The 16,731-nt window shown below is 34.9% G+C and overlaps 1 protein-coding gene across 8 annotated transcripts in view; it reads left to right on the top strand.

The window, feature by feature from the left end:
• The window catches only part of CPEB3 (cytoplasmic polyadenylation element binding protein 3), a 99,853-nt gene extending 84,398 nt beyond the window's left edge, over positions 1-15,455 (top strand). For 4 of the 8 annotated variants that reach the window (XM_075504810.1, XM_075504808.1, XM_075504807.1 and 1 more), the window contains exons 7-10: positions 3,075-3,193; positions 4,505-4,619; positions 7,454-7,635; positions 10,595-15,453. In XM_075504810.1, the coding sequence (XP_075360925.1) occupies positions 3,075-3,193; positions 4,505-4,619; positions 7,454-7,635; positions 10,595-10,822 (644 nt within the window). In that variant the 3' untranslated portion in view covers positions 10,823-15,453. Of the gene's footprint in view, positions 1-3,074; positions 3,194-4,504; positions 4,620-7,453; positions 7,636-10,594 lie in introns of all 8 variants that reach the window. The other 4 variants (XM_075504815.1, XM_075504814.1, XM_075504812.1 and 1 more) reach the window with 2 other exon arrangements.
• The last annotated feature ends 1,276 nt before the right edge of the window (positions 15,456-16,731 follow it).

Here is a 16,731-nt window from a genome sequence, read left to right as displayed (position 1 = left end):
ATGCAGTGCATCCGTGGAAACACGTATTTGCTTGTATGAACAAGCAAATGCATCTCTAAATAGTGGTACTGTGAGCAAGAGGGTAAGTATTCAGTAATAGCAATGCCTAGCACTTCACACTGCTCATGGGAAGGAGCTGCACCTTTCTGAATGTAAGGTTTTTGCATTCCTATGCAATTCTAGAAAATGAGTACAAATACCTTTAACTTTGGCAGGTATCTTTCTTGTCCATATCAGTATCTACATGATCCTTATATTATTTGAACTTCTGTTATTAAATTATTTTTCATTTCAGCGTAATCTTTGTTAATCTTGAGTATCAAAAGTCCTTGAATAATTGAAATAGATGTGCAATCACCAGGTTTTGAAGTAATGAAGGACATCATGTCATGCGTTAACAGAAGAATGCTGCTGTAAACTGCTTACCTGTCCTTCTTCAGAGGGCCCACAGAGACTCCATAGCAGGCAGGCAGAATGTGTTACAGTCACAGAGGTCTAGAGAAATGAGGAGGTGTTAACTTACTGAACTTCATGGCAGCTTCATTGCTAGCTCCAGGTTAGAAAACTGAATTCTTACTAAATTGGACTGCTCTTGTAAGCTAGCAGCCAGAGAAAATTAACAAGTATTGATTAATTTTAACTGCTTTGGGAAGTTATGATCATACCATTTCCTGTACCCCCAAATGGATGTCAACTCCAACTACCACAGATGTAACATCTTACTATGACTCAGAAAAACCTGAAAAAGCTTCATAGAAGAAAGCAGCATCCCAACCTGTTGCCCAGATTTTTGCTGAGTAATTAAGCCACAATAAACATTTCCCAATTTTCATTTTGACTTTATGCTAAAGAAATTTCCAATATTTTGCTGGTTTAAGATTATAAAAGTCTGAAATATACAAAATTCTATTTTTAAGAGTTCAAATCTTATGGTCTGGTCAGAAGATAAATCCTAAATGTTTAAATCTATTTAAATATATTGTAAACCATTCTTTTAAAGTGTGCATAAATGTACATGTATTCTTATTTGGATTTCATAGTACTGGACTGATCTGCACTGCATCTTCTGGGAATTTGTCTCACAAGGCATTTATATAAAATATAAGGCAAGGATTGGGCTGAACCATAGAGTGTGATCAGTTGGCTTTGGAGGTGTAGTTGCCATGGTAGTCTTTTCCAAGTATCTAGTTTTCTGACTGGGGCATTTTATAAGGCTGAAAAAACTGCTAAACTAAAGATACTTTAATTTGTATTAAGTTTTTGCTCTGATCCTTGAATATAATCAGAAGGGACGGTATGGAGTGAGGAAGATATAACATGTGCATGGATGGAAAATAAAATGAAGCTAAAAATCATAGTGATTGCAAGCTAATTCTTTTTGTACTCAGTTAATGTAAAGAGTTTTGTGAAGTCTAAAACTAAAATGTTGAAGTGTGTTTATATCTTTAGGGGACTGTTTTAAGAGAATTACATCTGCTAGAGAGGAAAGCAATGTTTTTACTCAAGAAATATTTTACTTTTTATTGGGACTGGTGTCTTTAATCTACTCCAACTCTAGGTATGCAAGTTTCTTGTTTGCTAGCAAGAGTGATGATCAAACTATTTTGTTTTCTTGGGGAAGTCTGTCTTTCTAGATGTGTTCTGGGCTATAACTATGTTGTTAGCACAAACTCTCTTTGGCCTTCGAAAACAAACAGCTGCATAGAATTTAATGTTCTTTGAGAAGTCACACAGGACTAGAGGTAGTAGGGTAAGAGGTCATTTGGTAGATAATAACTCTACAGAGGAAAACACGTTTTCAGTGTCTATCTTAAATTTTTTTATAAATCAGAGTTTTGTAGTATTTATCTAAAAAGGACATGCCAAATAGTATTCACTCAATACTTAGTGCAAAATTAAGGTAAGTCACTACTATATTAATAGCAAACAGACTGTGTAAAGCTATATCAAAAGTTGTCATAACTTAAATATGGTGTATCATCATGTAGGCGCTTAGTTTGTGTCAAGAGTCTTAGGCAGAGAAAGTCTAGCAGTCCCTGCTTAAACTCCAGCTGCCTCTAACTGCTGCAGATTTTCTGAAAAGAGGTAGCCTGTAAGACACACAAGTGCCAAATTATAAAGGTCAAAGCCAACATGTTCACATTCGGTGAGAAAACTGAGTTGTACTGATTATGGAGCAAAAGAGCAATGCATGCTCGATAGAAAGTCCTCTTAACCGAGCAGCTGTATTCAAGTCAGCAGCCAGTCTTTAGATGGCTTTGCTGACTGTAGAGTGTGCTGTATTAGTTTCACTTCTGAGGTAGGAAAAGCATGGACTGCTTGGGTCAAATCTTCATTCAAATTTAACAACATTAAGACTGAAGAAAGCTTTCTTGCCAGCTGCATTCAGGAGAGCACTGAATGCCACAGACACTTAGTTTTACTGGCTGATTTAAAGTCCTAAAATTCTGAATCACTTGGAGCAATTTTTATTGGACTTTCTTCCTTCTTTCTTTTGAACTGCTTTATTTAAATATAAATAACAACAGTCGGTCTTTGACTCATAGTAAACACAATGCATGCCATTCGTTTTTGCTCATGCTTATTGTTTTTAGGTGAGCGTTTTTTTTCATAGTTAAGTATGCGAGCATAGAAGTCTATTTATCTGTTTACCTGTCCACTTTTTTGACCTTTCTTCTAACATTTATTCATTGTATATAGTAACCAGAAACTCGGTGCCTCCATTGTAAGATGATAATCACTGATACCAGCAGATACCACTGATAAATAGCTCAGATACAGTTGTTGACTAGTAAGAACCCCTTATTCACCAGCCTATATTCTCGCTGCTCAAAATCATTAATCAAATAAACATACTCATACACAACAAACACTCTTGTCTTCATTCTGAAATCAATACTGTATGAGGGTATGATCTATTCGGTGAATTTAATTTATTAAAACAAACTAACAGCCTTAACAGTTATTTGTAATTTGTATGTCTTATTCACTTCTTGGGTTTGTTTTCTTTATTAAAAAAATGCTTTATAAATTAATCTGTTCTTTTTCTTTCTTGTGCCTTTATCCTTTCCAAGGTTATGCCTTTCTGCTGTTCCAGGAAGAAAGCTCTGTACAAGCTCTGATAGATGCCTGTCTGGAAGAAGATGGCAAACTTTACCTGTGTGTGTCAAGTCCCACAATCAAGGATAAACCAGTAAGTAGCTTATGCCATGACACTTATGCAGGTTGCTAACCTATTTGCTGTTACTCTTTTCAGTTAATAAATAAATAAAACTGTAAGAAATACAGTTGATTGACTTGCCCATTTCCTGTTGCTGTCCTTGCTGTTACATTGAATTGACTTTCTGTATCAGTCTAACATGGTTTTAACATTTGCTTCTTTCTGATAAATGCCATGTTCAATTAACGTTTATACTTGGTACTTCTGGTATCTCACAGGAGTATGCATCCTTTTACAATGTTAGCTGTAAAGCAATGGGATTATAATTTTTCCCTCTATATTATTTGAAAGAAAAGAAAGCCTTATGCAATGAAATGAAGAAACTTAACCCCCAAAATTAAAATTCAGATAGCTTCAAAATCCCCCCTACTTCATTAGGTTTTTAAATTATTATTTTTTCTGCATGCAATAGCTAATCATGTATAATTTAGGTCTCATTTACCTTATATAAACTGCAGGATAAAAACAAGTAATGCAGACAGCTATAGCAGAATAGAAGACATACAGTAACCTGTTTCTATTGTTCACATCTCTAACATTCTTTAATGCTAGTCTCCTTTTGTGGCTATGGATACATACAGATTAGATGAAAACTACAGACAAAATATGATTAGATGAAAAACGTGCTGCCTTTTAAAAACACTACTAAAAAGCTTGCACAGATAAACGAACAACCCAGTATTACAGCACAGTGAGTGTGCTTACGTGATTTCTAGGATCAATAAATGGATGGATGAACAGCTTTATCCAAATAACTTCTGAACAGGTTTTTTTCTGTGTAATCTAAGGATTTCCAATCAACTGTGTTGCTTGCTGCTTAACAGAAATGAGCATTCACACATTATAAAAAGTCCTTTTGTATCCCAGTACAGAAATTAATTTTATCTCCACTCCTATCACTGCTTTAAAAATTGTGGATCACTGTATGAGATTTCAGGAAAGCCAGAAGCCCAAACTGCAACTGTAATTGCACATACATGTTCTGAAAGTCCTTTCACAGATTTCTTATTATAATGGCGATTAGGGGCAGGGAATTAATGAGGTAGGAGTTTGCTATCATGAAATTTAACTCAAGCCTGGCCTCTAGAGGTGATAAATGAATGTCCACCTTCTTTCAAACACTTAGATAAGCTATGTTCTCAAATTTTTTTTGTGCTTATACCACTGATTTACTGCTTTTGCTAAGTTAAAATTATATTTTTAATTATAGAAAGATTTGGCAGTTGTTTCTTAATTTTTAATTAAGTTGTCAAGTTCCTCTACTAAAAACAATCCTTAATGCAGGTGCAAATTCGACCTTGGAATCTAAGTGACAGTGACTTTGTGATGGATGGGTCTCAGCCTTTGGATCCAAGAAAAACTATCTTTGTTGGAGGAGTTCCACGGCCCCTCCGAGCTGGTGAGTAGAAGGAAAATGTAGGGCATGTAGTAGGGGCTTCCAGATTAAGCAGAAAAGATGAGAAAAGATATACTATATATGTAAAAGAGCAGAAAATATACCCTGTCTTTTCCAAAGATTATAGCTCACTTTCTAAGTCTGTGAGTATCTTCCTGTCTACAAAATACAAACCATGAACATTTTTTATCTTTTAAATGGGTTACTAATTAGGATTTTCAGTAGAAACAGTTTTCCCTGAGTTTGCATAACATCGTAGAACTTGGCTGATTTTCTGTAATGTGTACCATCTGAATCCTAACCCTGATTTGCTTGCTGAGATGCAGACAAGTTCCCCTTTTCTTTGACTAGATGACAAACTTCTCCCAGCCCCTTTCCAAACCAATTCCAACAGCAGCTCTAGGATTTCTCTTTCCCTTTTTCTCAACCGTAACCCTAATTTTCCCATGGAGCTATAGACAAGGCCTCTCAGCCGTTGTCCAGAAGAAAAATTTCTCCCAGCCCAGGTCTCTTGGTGGCCCTACTCTGTACTGAAGACCACTTTCCAGACCCCCTCCTAATGTAGCTCTCTTTCTCAATAATTTTTCTTCACCCTTAACTCTTTTTCTTCACTTCTGTTTGCAGAGCCATAGACAAGACTCCTTAGCCTTTGGCCAGAGGAAAGATTTATCCCAGCCCAGATCTCCTGGCAGCTCCCACTTTGTTTTGAAGGCCCCTTTTCAGCACCGCTCCCAACTGTAGCTCGACACTGTTTTCTTTCTTCCTAACCCTTATATTTTTGGTGAGCCAATGTCAAGGTCACGAAGCCATTAGCAAGTTGAAACATTTCTCCTAGCTAGGTCTTTTGGCAGCCCACACTTCCATTTAGTAGTCCCTCTCCATCCTCACTCCAAGTCAGCTGTGTGGTTTCTCTTTTTCATCCTCTCAACCCTAATCCTAATTTTCCAGGGCTGTAGTAGACAAGGCTGCACAGTCATTGTCTGGAAGAAAGACTTCTGGATCAGGTTCCCTGGTAGCCCTCATTTTCCTTTGGCAGCCACTTTCCAGCCCACTAGAACTTCAGCTCCTTGCTTTATCTTTCTCCTAATCCGAATTATTTTGGGAAGCTGTACACAAGGTCCCTCAGCTGTTGCTGACGGTAAGATTTCTCCCAGCCCAGGTTTCCTGATAGCTTTCACTTTCCTCACCATCCTAAAATAAGGCATAATTGTAAGACGGTAATTATGTAAATAGTAACAATTAAACATTACCTCACTTCTAATTATAGCCTTTATAAAACTGTATGTCATTTGGTCTGTCATATATTACATTTGAAATGCATTACATTTGAAAACTGATGCCTTTAAATAGTTAACTTCTCCAAAGCAGACAAATAGTTTCCAGTTTTTCTTGTTTACAACTTTAAAGATCTGGTACAGAAGTTATTCCTAAGATGCCTGAACACTGCATGGTTTCCTTGCCCTGGAATCCTATATATCCTTTGTCTATTGGCAAGAGTAACTTACTGGAACTACAACTGTAAATGTTTTTAAGTGTTCCTGATGTTTATTCCATACCATCACTTTCTGACATAATTACCCAAATGATGATTCCAAATCATTAGAAAGCAGAGGAATTGACTAGTCGCTACTTTATGCTGATAGTTTTCCCTTACTGTTTGGCGCAAGAGTACTATCTGGTTTGGTAGAATGAGTCAGCCCTTTGTTTGCTCGTTGCAAATGGACAAATTAGCATATGGTCTTCCCTTAATGTGACACACACATTTATACAAACACACATACATACTCAATTTAAAAATTGTCTCTATTCTATATATAATCAACTAGTGAGAATTTCGTGAGAACTACAAGGATTTAAATATTTAGTATATCTTTTTCATTTTATCTTGGATAGCTAAATTTTAACTTGCTACCGAAAGTGTTTGCACATGTTAGCATAAAAAAATGGCTGACTTGGCAGGGCCTGTACAGGTCCCAGTATCTTGTTTTGTGAGGGTCTGTTCTTCATCCATCTGATGAATTTGTTTGCCCATCAACTTTTACAGAGAACTTGTCTCAGTGACCATACATCTTTGCACACTTTACATGCCTCTTCTCCACTTCTTTCAGCCTCCTTTCCACCTCCTTCAGTTCTTTCCCTTAACTTTCCTCCTGTATGTGTCCTCAGCCATTCACGCAGCCTGTCTTATTTTATGACTATTTATGACTATATTTATAACTTTAGAGTTATTCTTAGTGTCAGAAAAAGCAAGAAGCCATTTTAAAAGATCCACAATCAAGTTAATGTTCTACAAAAATACTAAGTTAAGTTGCACCCCAAATGTAGGCTTGCTTTAAGTGTAATGATGTTTCACAAAATTTTGTTTCAAATGTAAAACACTTCCTTAATGTCTTTTCAACCTTAGTACTTAGGGCAAAATATCAGATTCTAAATACAGGAATATCTTTAAGTGATCTTATATGTAAACCAGTATTAACAAGCCTGGCTGGAGCTGGGGGAGATCCTCAATACCCAATCCCAAATACCACAGTTTTAATTTACAATATGATAAATTCTAAAACAGTTGACCTGATACCTTAACAATGTAACTCTGCATTTTTTTCCACACTTCAGTCACACCAAGTTTCTTTTTACAGATTCTGTTTTTTGCCTTTGTATTTTACTATAATTCATGTAGGGTTGATTCAATCTGTTAAAACCAATGTTTGGGTTTGCTATTTTAGACTTTGGAAGACAAGTATGCTAAGGCAAATAGCACTTTTTTTTAATGCAACTAACCAAATGCAACACTATTATTTATGTTCAATCTATAATATTTAACAATTGACTTCTTGCAGTTGAATTGGCAATGATTATGGACCGTTTATATGGAGGTGTCTGCTATGCTGGCATTGATACAGACCCAGAGTTGAAGTATCCAAAAGGCGCTGGCAGAGTGGCTTTCTCCAATCAGCAGAGCTATATTGCTGCTATCAGTGCTCGCTTTGTCCAGCTCCAACATAATGATATTGACAAACGGGTAAGTAAAATAGCATGGAACAGAATGGTTGTTGCTCACAAAACCGTACAGAAATGAAAAACATCTTTGTATTAATACTGTGTTGGAGAACACTGTAACCTCTGTTCTTCAGATGACATTTGTTAATTACTTAAAAGCTTATTTAAGCAGCTAAAGCAGAAAAATGTATCTTAAACATCTTAAGTAACTGCACTAAAACCAGAAAACAGTTGGTTGTAAGCTAGTTTGTTCTTGGTTTTGTTTTGAATTCTGAAGGTCAAACACTGTAGAATTTCCCAGCTTTTTTCTCCTCCTTTAGATCTTTGCTCATTGTGCATCAACAGCTTGTAGTTAGTGGCTACTTAGATAGCTTCTGGCATTTCTGCTATTATTAGGCAACATTTTCTCTCAGCAATGTACGTCTAGACTTGAGGTTCCTAAAACACAGGTTTATCGTAAGTATAATAGGTAATGCTGACCTCAAAAGTCTTGAGAATTATTTAACCAAAACCAAATGCCAATAGTTGCTTGATAGGCAAAGGGGGGGAAAATGAGATGGTTGAACCATATGAAATCCTGATTTCCAAAGGGCTTTTCAAGTATAGAGTGATGTTAAGGTATTTACTGAAATCTGAGTTGAAGACATTAAAAGAAAACATTCCTTAATTTCCAAGATATTTTTTTTTCCTTTAGACCTTCTGTCTTCACCTCTTGATTACATGTACAAATAACACCTATGTTTTTGAGGACTCGGCATTTAGAATTATTCAAAAGAACATACAGCATGCACTGCTGCTATGTATTTTTACAATAGGGATGGCTTGTTTTCTGCTTAATCTAATATAAATTGTTTCTTAAGAAGTCAGCTTGACAGGTATTGGGTGTGTCTATTATGTGCAGTATACATCTAAAAACACACAGCTGCAAAGTCCAAGCTATTTTTACTTTCTCTTTAAAAATCTGAACTGAACTTTTTGTCAGATTAGATGAGGTCATGGAGTTATAAGTCCTCAAACTATTTTTCTGTGGTGCTACTATACCTCATTATTTTAACTAAGACAAGGCTGTTCCTAAATATTTCTTGTCCATTGAATTCTGAAAAAATTTACAGAGAGACTAAGATGTTTAATTTTGGAGTCTTAATCACAGTGTCGAACCCTTTGAGATTTATATATCAGCCATGCTTAAAAACTTTGGGTTTTTTCTAAGCTTTAGGATAGAGCTACAAATGATCCTAGCTGGTAGTTTTTTCCACTAATCAGTACTTTTCCCAGTTGGTTGATTGATAATTTAAGTTTACTTAACTATCTTTTATCTGTTTTTAAAATAGGTTTATCTGTGAGTTTGAAGAAGTATGAAGTCTCTTAATCAGTCCTTAAATATTAGCTTTTAAATCTAATAGATTGAAATCCCTGAATTGTACAGCATACATTCTTAAAATTATTTCACTAGTAACTGAAACAAGAAAAGGAGTGAGAGAGATAATCTATTTCAGACCTTCACAATTCATGCTTTGGAAATGTGAGTAGGTGGGGATTTAGAGATGTGCTGGACATTGGACCTGCTTTCTTCCAATTTCATTTGAGACAGTGCTGTTTTATTTTACATGATGCTTCTAATTTTAGTGGTAGGGCATCTGATATGCAAAATGGCAGTTATTCAGACTTGTTCCACGCAATACTAGTAGTACAGTGTAATTTAAAAAAGAATAAATCAGCAGTTCTAGCTGTTCCATAGGCAAGAAATATAATTCACTATATAAGCTTTACTTCAAATTAGTAACTTTTGTTGAAATGTGATAAGGATAAGCTGAAGTAAAATTCAGTGTAAAGCTTTTTTGTATAATACGTTTCTTGTTTTTCAACTTAATATCTCGTTCTGTGTTTCTTTAATACTGTATGTGTTTAAGTGTAGTTACCGGAGTCAAGTTTTCCTTGCAATATACAAATTTTGCCAGACTAGCACTTGTGCAGTTACAGCAAAATTATGTATAATGAAAGTATGTATATTTCAATTTTTTTGTCTCTTTTAATGTAGTTGGCTGTACTTAAACCACTTAATAAATAGCATCATAGAGCCGTAAGAATTACACATGCATAAACTAAGGATTTCCCCAGAGTGAATAAACGCTCAATTTAAACGTGTAGGCTTGATTCTTAGGAACAGACACACAGGAGAGAAACTCGCATGTTGTCAACTTCTGTAATAGTATTATTGCAAGTGCCTAGTCATGCATCAAAATACTGCTGTGTTTGGCACAAGTGCTTTAAAAACAAAAAGAATTCCAGTCCCAAGATGTTTACAACTGAGTTAAGACAAAAGTCAGCAGCTCTCCAGCCTGTTTGTAATTGATGGCAAGGCCATAGTTGGAACAACTATGAAATCTTACTACATCTCTAGAGCTAAAAATCTTTATGCCTTTAGCATAAGGCAGAGTATTTAATACAAGTGCATTTAATCTTGTTTAATTTGAATCTTCTCTTAATTTATTAGTCCGGTCCTGCATTTTGCAGTTTACAAAAAAACAAACAAAGAAACAAAAAAAACTCTCTGGAAAAAAACTTCTGAAACTCACCAGACCTCTGAAGTTTAGAAATATAAGTTTGTTCTTTATAATTTTTCTTCCTAAATGCTGCTCTCTTGCACCCAGCCCCCGTAACAACTGTGTATTCACATTCCTGGAGGTTTCTTAGACAGCAGCAAAATCCTTGGAGATGCTATTTTTACTGCACTTCCATCTTAGTACTTTCACATACCTAACTTTTCCAAGAAATGTTGGATAGTTACCAAAGCACACCCTTTCTTGAGATTTTCTGACAAGTGGTTGGTACGAACATTTAACTACCAATCTCTTTGGGTTAATCCAACATCAGTTGAAAACCTTCAGTAGAGTCAAAAGAATTAAAATATTGTTCCTTCTGTTCATACTTAGCAAAACTATGTAATCTTCTCACAGTTATTTTTCTTCTTCTTGGTGCAGGTGGAAGTGAAGCCATATGTGCTGGATGATCAGATGTGTGATGAATGCCAGGGCACTCGCTGTGGTGGAAAATTTGCTCCATTCTTTTGTGCCAATGTTACCTGTTTGCAGTATTACTGTGAATACTGCTGGGCAAGCATACACTCTCGTGCTGGGCGAGAGTTCCACAAACCACTGGTAAAGGAGGGAGGTGACCGGCCCCGCCACGTCCCGTTCCGCTGGAGCTGAACCCCAGGCCTCACCCAGCAACAAGTACTGGAGTAGATAAAATTGAGTGAAAAGAGAGCGCTGCCTCAGGGCTTAGTGTTCTGGAAATCTGTGCATTCGTCCTCGACTTTAATGAAGATATGGGTCTTTTTATTACTATTATTATTATTTACAGTCACATTACTGAACTCAGTGTCCAGTATAATACAAACCGGCAGAGTGTAACTGTACTGATTTTGCACTTTGATTCACACAAACATCTGCTTGGTACCTTAATTTCCTACACAAGACTTGTCACTAGTGACATTATGTAGACTGCCATTCTCATCAGCCTTCACTGGGTTGATGTGTATGTGATGAAGATTTTTTTATTATAATTATTTTTATTTTTAAACTGGAGCATGCACTTATTTTCAGAAATTTAGACTTGCCCCTAGCAGATGACTTACCAAAGGTAATATTCACAAGTAGGTGGCAGATGTAGCAAAAACTTAAACAGATATTCAGCAATCATTAGTTTGGGTCATTTAGAGTAGTAATAACCCTTAAAGAAAATAAGCCTTTAGTTGCTCTCCATTTTGACTTGTAAGGATGATACCTCATAAGCTGGATCAGACTTTTTTCTTTTGTTTTGCTGAGGGTTTTTGTTTGTTTGTTTGTTTTGGGTTTTTTTTTTTTGTTAGGTCTTTTAGTGTTATGTAAATGTATGCTGCAATAGCTTTTGCTGCTATTAAAATGGTATTACTAATACCATAATACTCTATTCAGGCTAGGGTATCAATTAAAAAATGAATATGTGATTAAAATAGTGATGGCTGCTGAAAGGAGATCAGTATAGCATACAGAAAAGCTTCCAAGGAAGGTCAATATTTTTTGACTGCATGTTTACTTAATCAGGTTGCTGCATGCAATAAATTTTATATATGTCTAATATAAAACCTGCCCACAATGCACAAATTATGAATCCACGTAGGCTACAAAATACTCAGTAACAAAAAAAAAAAAAAATGATTACTGACTGGAGGAAGGCATGCCTCAGTAAATGTAATGCTTCTGAAATTAGGATCAGCCCATTACAGAATGACCTATATTACAACAAATATAAAAACTAGCTGTAGGATATTCTTAAAACAAATTTGTGGATGGTAGATGAAGTACTTTGCGGTGCTCTGTTATATATCGTGCAATTTATTTTATATAGTAAAGTGATTATGTCTAGTACTGTGATCAAACTTAACTGTTAAAGCCTCTGTATCCAACATTAACACATTTTTGACAGTTCATAACAGGTACATAAACAGAAATGAGCTCTTAGTTACAATCTCTCTCCTAATGCTTGCATCATTTACGTAGCTGCAGACCTTGTCCAGAAAACCAAAGAGCTCATGCTAGCGTACATACACTACCGATTAGATAGTCTGTCAAACTAATAAACTAGGCACATTTAAGAAAGTTAGGAAAAAAAGTGGTGCTAAAGAAATGTCTGCATATAAAAGTAACATGAGATGTCTGCTCTGTGGATGTGGCGTTATCTCTCTAATCCCTGGATGTATCCTGTGAAGCTTGAATACAATTAAGACCTGCTAACACAGTGGACATTTTTTTAGCATGAACTATGGGGCTGCAGATCGCATATAAATATAAACACACTTGGTATACTAATGATTGTGAGAATGTGTACACTATTTTTTTCTTTTTCCTCCTTTGTTTTTGCAGTTCTGGGGACAATCTGACTGGATATGACACCGCATAGTAGATTTAAATGTTCTGGGTTTTGTTTGTTGTGATGTCCTTGTTTGTGTCTAATTTAGTAAGTTGTTTTTCCCAATGTTTAGTTGCGAGTATTGGCTTTGAAAGGATTTTTTTCTGTTTTTGGAAAAAAAAAAAAGAAAAAATAGTTTTTTACTGGTTTAAAAGGCTTATTATAAATTATCCCTTTTAAAGTTACTTCTGGGCGGTTTTGTGATATTGCTTTTCCCAGCCCAGGTGTCTTTTCTGTTTTTTTTCATCTGTACAAGACATTTTGTTATGCACTACTTTTTGTATCTAGACAGTTTTCAACAGTCGGCTGATGATTTTTTTTAAAGAAAAAGGCATGCTTTCTGACTGACATGATCTTTTGCAATACCTCAATTTTGAAATATAGGAAAGAAAATGATATTTTCTAAGTAAGTTTATTCAGAAAAATATATATTAATTTAATTCTGCAAGAAAAATGATTTAACAGATGGGTAACTTTATTTTTTTCATGCTTATTTGAGTTTTTTTGAAAATGAAGAAGTTAGAGCTTTATAACTGTAATATTAAAGATCATAGCTAACCTACAGAAATCTACCTAATTATGTGAAAGAAGTAAACCTTTTTGAAGAAATACCCCTCTTTCATGTAGAAAAATACCCCCAGAGAGAAAGAGAGAGAGAGAGAAGCTGGAAAATGTACAATATAGCATAATGTTGGATTAAATCTAAAACAAAATCATCATAAAGAACAGGTGTAAACACAAACTCCATTTGGTGCTGAAAGTTGTGAATAGAAGGTGAAAAAATATTTTCCCTTAATTTGTATATTTATAATCAAGTGTGATTATGCACGACTGACCAGAATTGTGAGAGTTCTTCTGTTTGTATTTTTTTAAAGAGAACTTTTTTTAGTTTATTAAATTATGACATGCTCCCTTTTGTTTTGTAAATGAATGTGCCCCTGAGTTGTTAATATGTTATATTAAAAGAGGGTCCTTCAAAAAAAGTTATTTTTTAAAATATGGAGTTCTGAACTGCAACTTGACTAAGAAGCCCCTGGGTACAACAGGTCCTATTGTGGCCTTTTCTGATGTGAGACTTGAACTAGTCGATTTTTTTGAAGGCTAACCTAACCTCGACTATTTGTTGTTATGTGCAATACTGTTTGTACTGTTTGTATAAAAAAAAAAGAAAAATGAAAAGAAAAAAGGCATAAATCTTTATTGCAGATTTATTTTCATTGCAGACTTTAGACATTGTGATTCACTAAAATCATTTTTCTACTGTCAAATATGTACCTTTTCTTCATGCTGGTATTTTTTCAATAGTAATGTAGCCTTTGTACTGAGACAAATTTTCATTGTTATTTTTAGAAAGATTTTTTGCTAAGAAAAAAATTAAACATATTTACATATTTTTCATTTTTATTTCGTATTTTCTTTAAGGAGTGCTTTCTCAACCATTAATATAGTTGTTTCTGGGAGAGACTTTCATATCTGGTCAATGTCATTAATATTATTTTGTATTTTTACTTGGAATAAATTAATTTTATGATGCTAATTCTTTAAAAGTTTATTTTTTTCATTTTCAGTTATTTTTGAAGCTAAAATCTTTGTAATATTGTTACTAAAGTGTCTAGTTTTTTGAAATGCAAAGCTTTATGTATTAACTTGCTGATGTGGTTTACAATAGTGTGGCAATGATGAAAATGGTTGGTTATGTAAAGTGATTGGAAAATTGTAACAAAGAATCGGGCAATAAAATGACAGAATGAAGCAGAAAAAATGTGATATTTTGAAAAGCCTTTTCCTTTATCAAAATGATTTAGGGAGATAATAGGGATGTCACAGTACCAGTTCGCTGTCTAGATTTATACACCACCAGTGTTGATGAAATACTATTGCCGTTATAAGGAACTAAATCTATTGAAACAATGGGTTTTTGACCCTGCCCATTCAGCATAATGCTCCATTAATTACTTTTCTCATCATGAACTCAATAAACTCTCTTTTCAATAGTCTTAGATTGAACCTCCTGAAATATATATTCTTCATTGTATTTTGCCACCATCTTATTTATTTACTTAAATTGACCCTTTCCTGCACAACTTCCTTCCTGCATACATTTATCAGTGGCAGCATGGAGCAGACTGTAGGTACCCACATCATTTTCTAATGAAGTTACCACATAGTGTTGGTAGCTGCCTAGTTAATGCAAAATAATGTATGTCCATTTACTGGTAGCAATACAGTAACCCATATTGCCACCATGTCTGAACATCTGTTCAGCTTTTGTCTTTCTCCCTTCTTCTCTGCCTCTCTTGTGTCTTTGTCCTTCTTTTCTTTTGTATTGGCAATACCAAGTGCCAGTATCAAAACACCTTTCACTTCACCTCCATTTCCATCACCTTTGTTTCCCTATGCAGCCAGAAGAAACCCCTTCCTGAAGCCAGTGACTCTCTGTTCTGGCACCTAAACCAATCCAGACTAAAACTGGTGTTGCGTAAACAGGGCATACAATGACTTGCTCTAGACAAAACAATTACTTCAACAAGTTACTGATGATCTTTTAGACTAATTTATGCTAGAATGTTAGAGTGGCTCATCGGTAACTTGCGGAAAGAAAGGTGTCCAGAGTTGGTCTATTGTGTATCCTCTGTGTGTTCAGTTCTGTAAGTAATGTATAGACTAGATCAAATAGTGAAGTAAAATTTAGACTCAAATTAGGTACTACTGGTTGGAATGTACGCAAATTGCAAACAAAGGAGATTAAGGAATGAAGAGGGAATAGAAAAATTCCTGCTAAGTGGTACAAAGTTTATGCTTATATTTCTGCCTACATGCTTGTATTTTATAGCCTGCTAGCAAGGCATGGGCTAAAACAAATTGTATTGCAAATATGCAGTTAGCAAATAACTTTGCTGATTTCACTATCTGTTAGAGTAGTAAAAAAAAGAAAAAAAAAGAAAAAAAAAAAGGCGCTTAACTGGGAAAAGCTCCCATGTTAATATTTCAGTATTGTGACATCTCTACTTGCAAGGTATGAGTGAAAGATTAGTCACAGATTTGTAGAAATGTCTCTTTTGTTTAAGCTGGCTTGTATGTAGTTGCTTTTATGCTAGTTTGTATGATGTCAGCTAAACCCTTTTTTCTTTTCCTTCCTTTCTTTCTTTTTTTTTAAACCAGACAAACTTCTTAATCTCTGCTGCTATAGTGTTCTATCATACCACAGAGTATTTTATATTCATGTTAGTGACTACTCTATACCCCAAATGGGTAGCTGGTCAGAAATCACATTGATCACATAATTCTGACACACTCAAATTTACATGAGAAAAAGTTTAGCAGTAAGTAGAAAACCAGGGTGCTAACAAGAGATAATTTTGGCTCCTTTTTTTTTTTCCTGGACGTAGTTCTGTTGGGGTATAAAGTATTAGATATTTGTAATTTTACTGTCAAAATAATGGACATAACTTTTAGAGCATTCACAGCTAAGATCTCTGTACTTGTTTTTCAACTAATTTTAAATGTACTGTATCTTTTATTACATGTTCTCTTAGATTGTTTTTGCTAGTAATTCTAACAAGGCTTCTTCCTTTTTGGCTTGGACTAATGCTTGTATGGAACTGCAGTACTGTGACTAAACATGGAGCTCAATGCTGCTATTGCTTACAACTGCTTAAACTTTGTAGTTTGGACTTTATTTTTTTCTGTAATAACTTATTAAATATAGTTGTATGAAGTACTGATATTTGTCATCCTTTGCACATGCTAAGGAAATCCTGGGATTTGCATTATGGGAACGTAAACTAGCTACAAAACCCCCAACTCTTGTATTGGAAAACTGCTTACACTAGATAAGGTTAAGCAAATACACACCTTACTCACATGCACACAAACTATCTTTTCTAGTTATTTTATAATACAAGTATATGGTCCACTTATGTTTTCTCTCTAAAATGGAAAAGCCACCCTTGATAAGGCATTTATTATGCTAAGTAAATACAAAAATATATACTATGGAAGTATTTCTAAGAATGTAGTTTTTCCCCACCAAATGCAGTATCAAGCGCCTTGAAAAAAGTAACTGTTGACTTACTTTCTCTGAATTTAACAAAAATTGCTGGCTAACATATTGCACTTTTTTAGCCTGCAGCCATTGTTAAACTGCTAATAAAGATTCAACTGATCA

Source organism: Mycteria americana, chromosome 6, assembly GCF_035582795.1.
Source record: "Mycteria americana isolate JAX WOST 10 ecotype Jacksonville Zoo and Gardens chromosome 6, USCA_MyAme_1.0, whole genome shotgun sequence".
NCBI classification, from domain to species: Eukaryota; Metazoa; Chordata; class Aves; order Ciconiiformes; family Ciconiidae; genus Mycteria; species Mycteria americana.
Note: the sequence above shows the minus strand (reverse complement) of the source record. Positions and strands in the feature narration are given on the sequence as shown.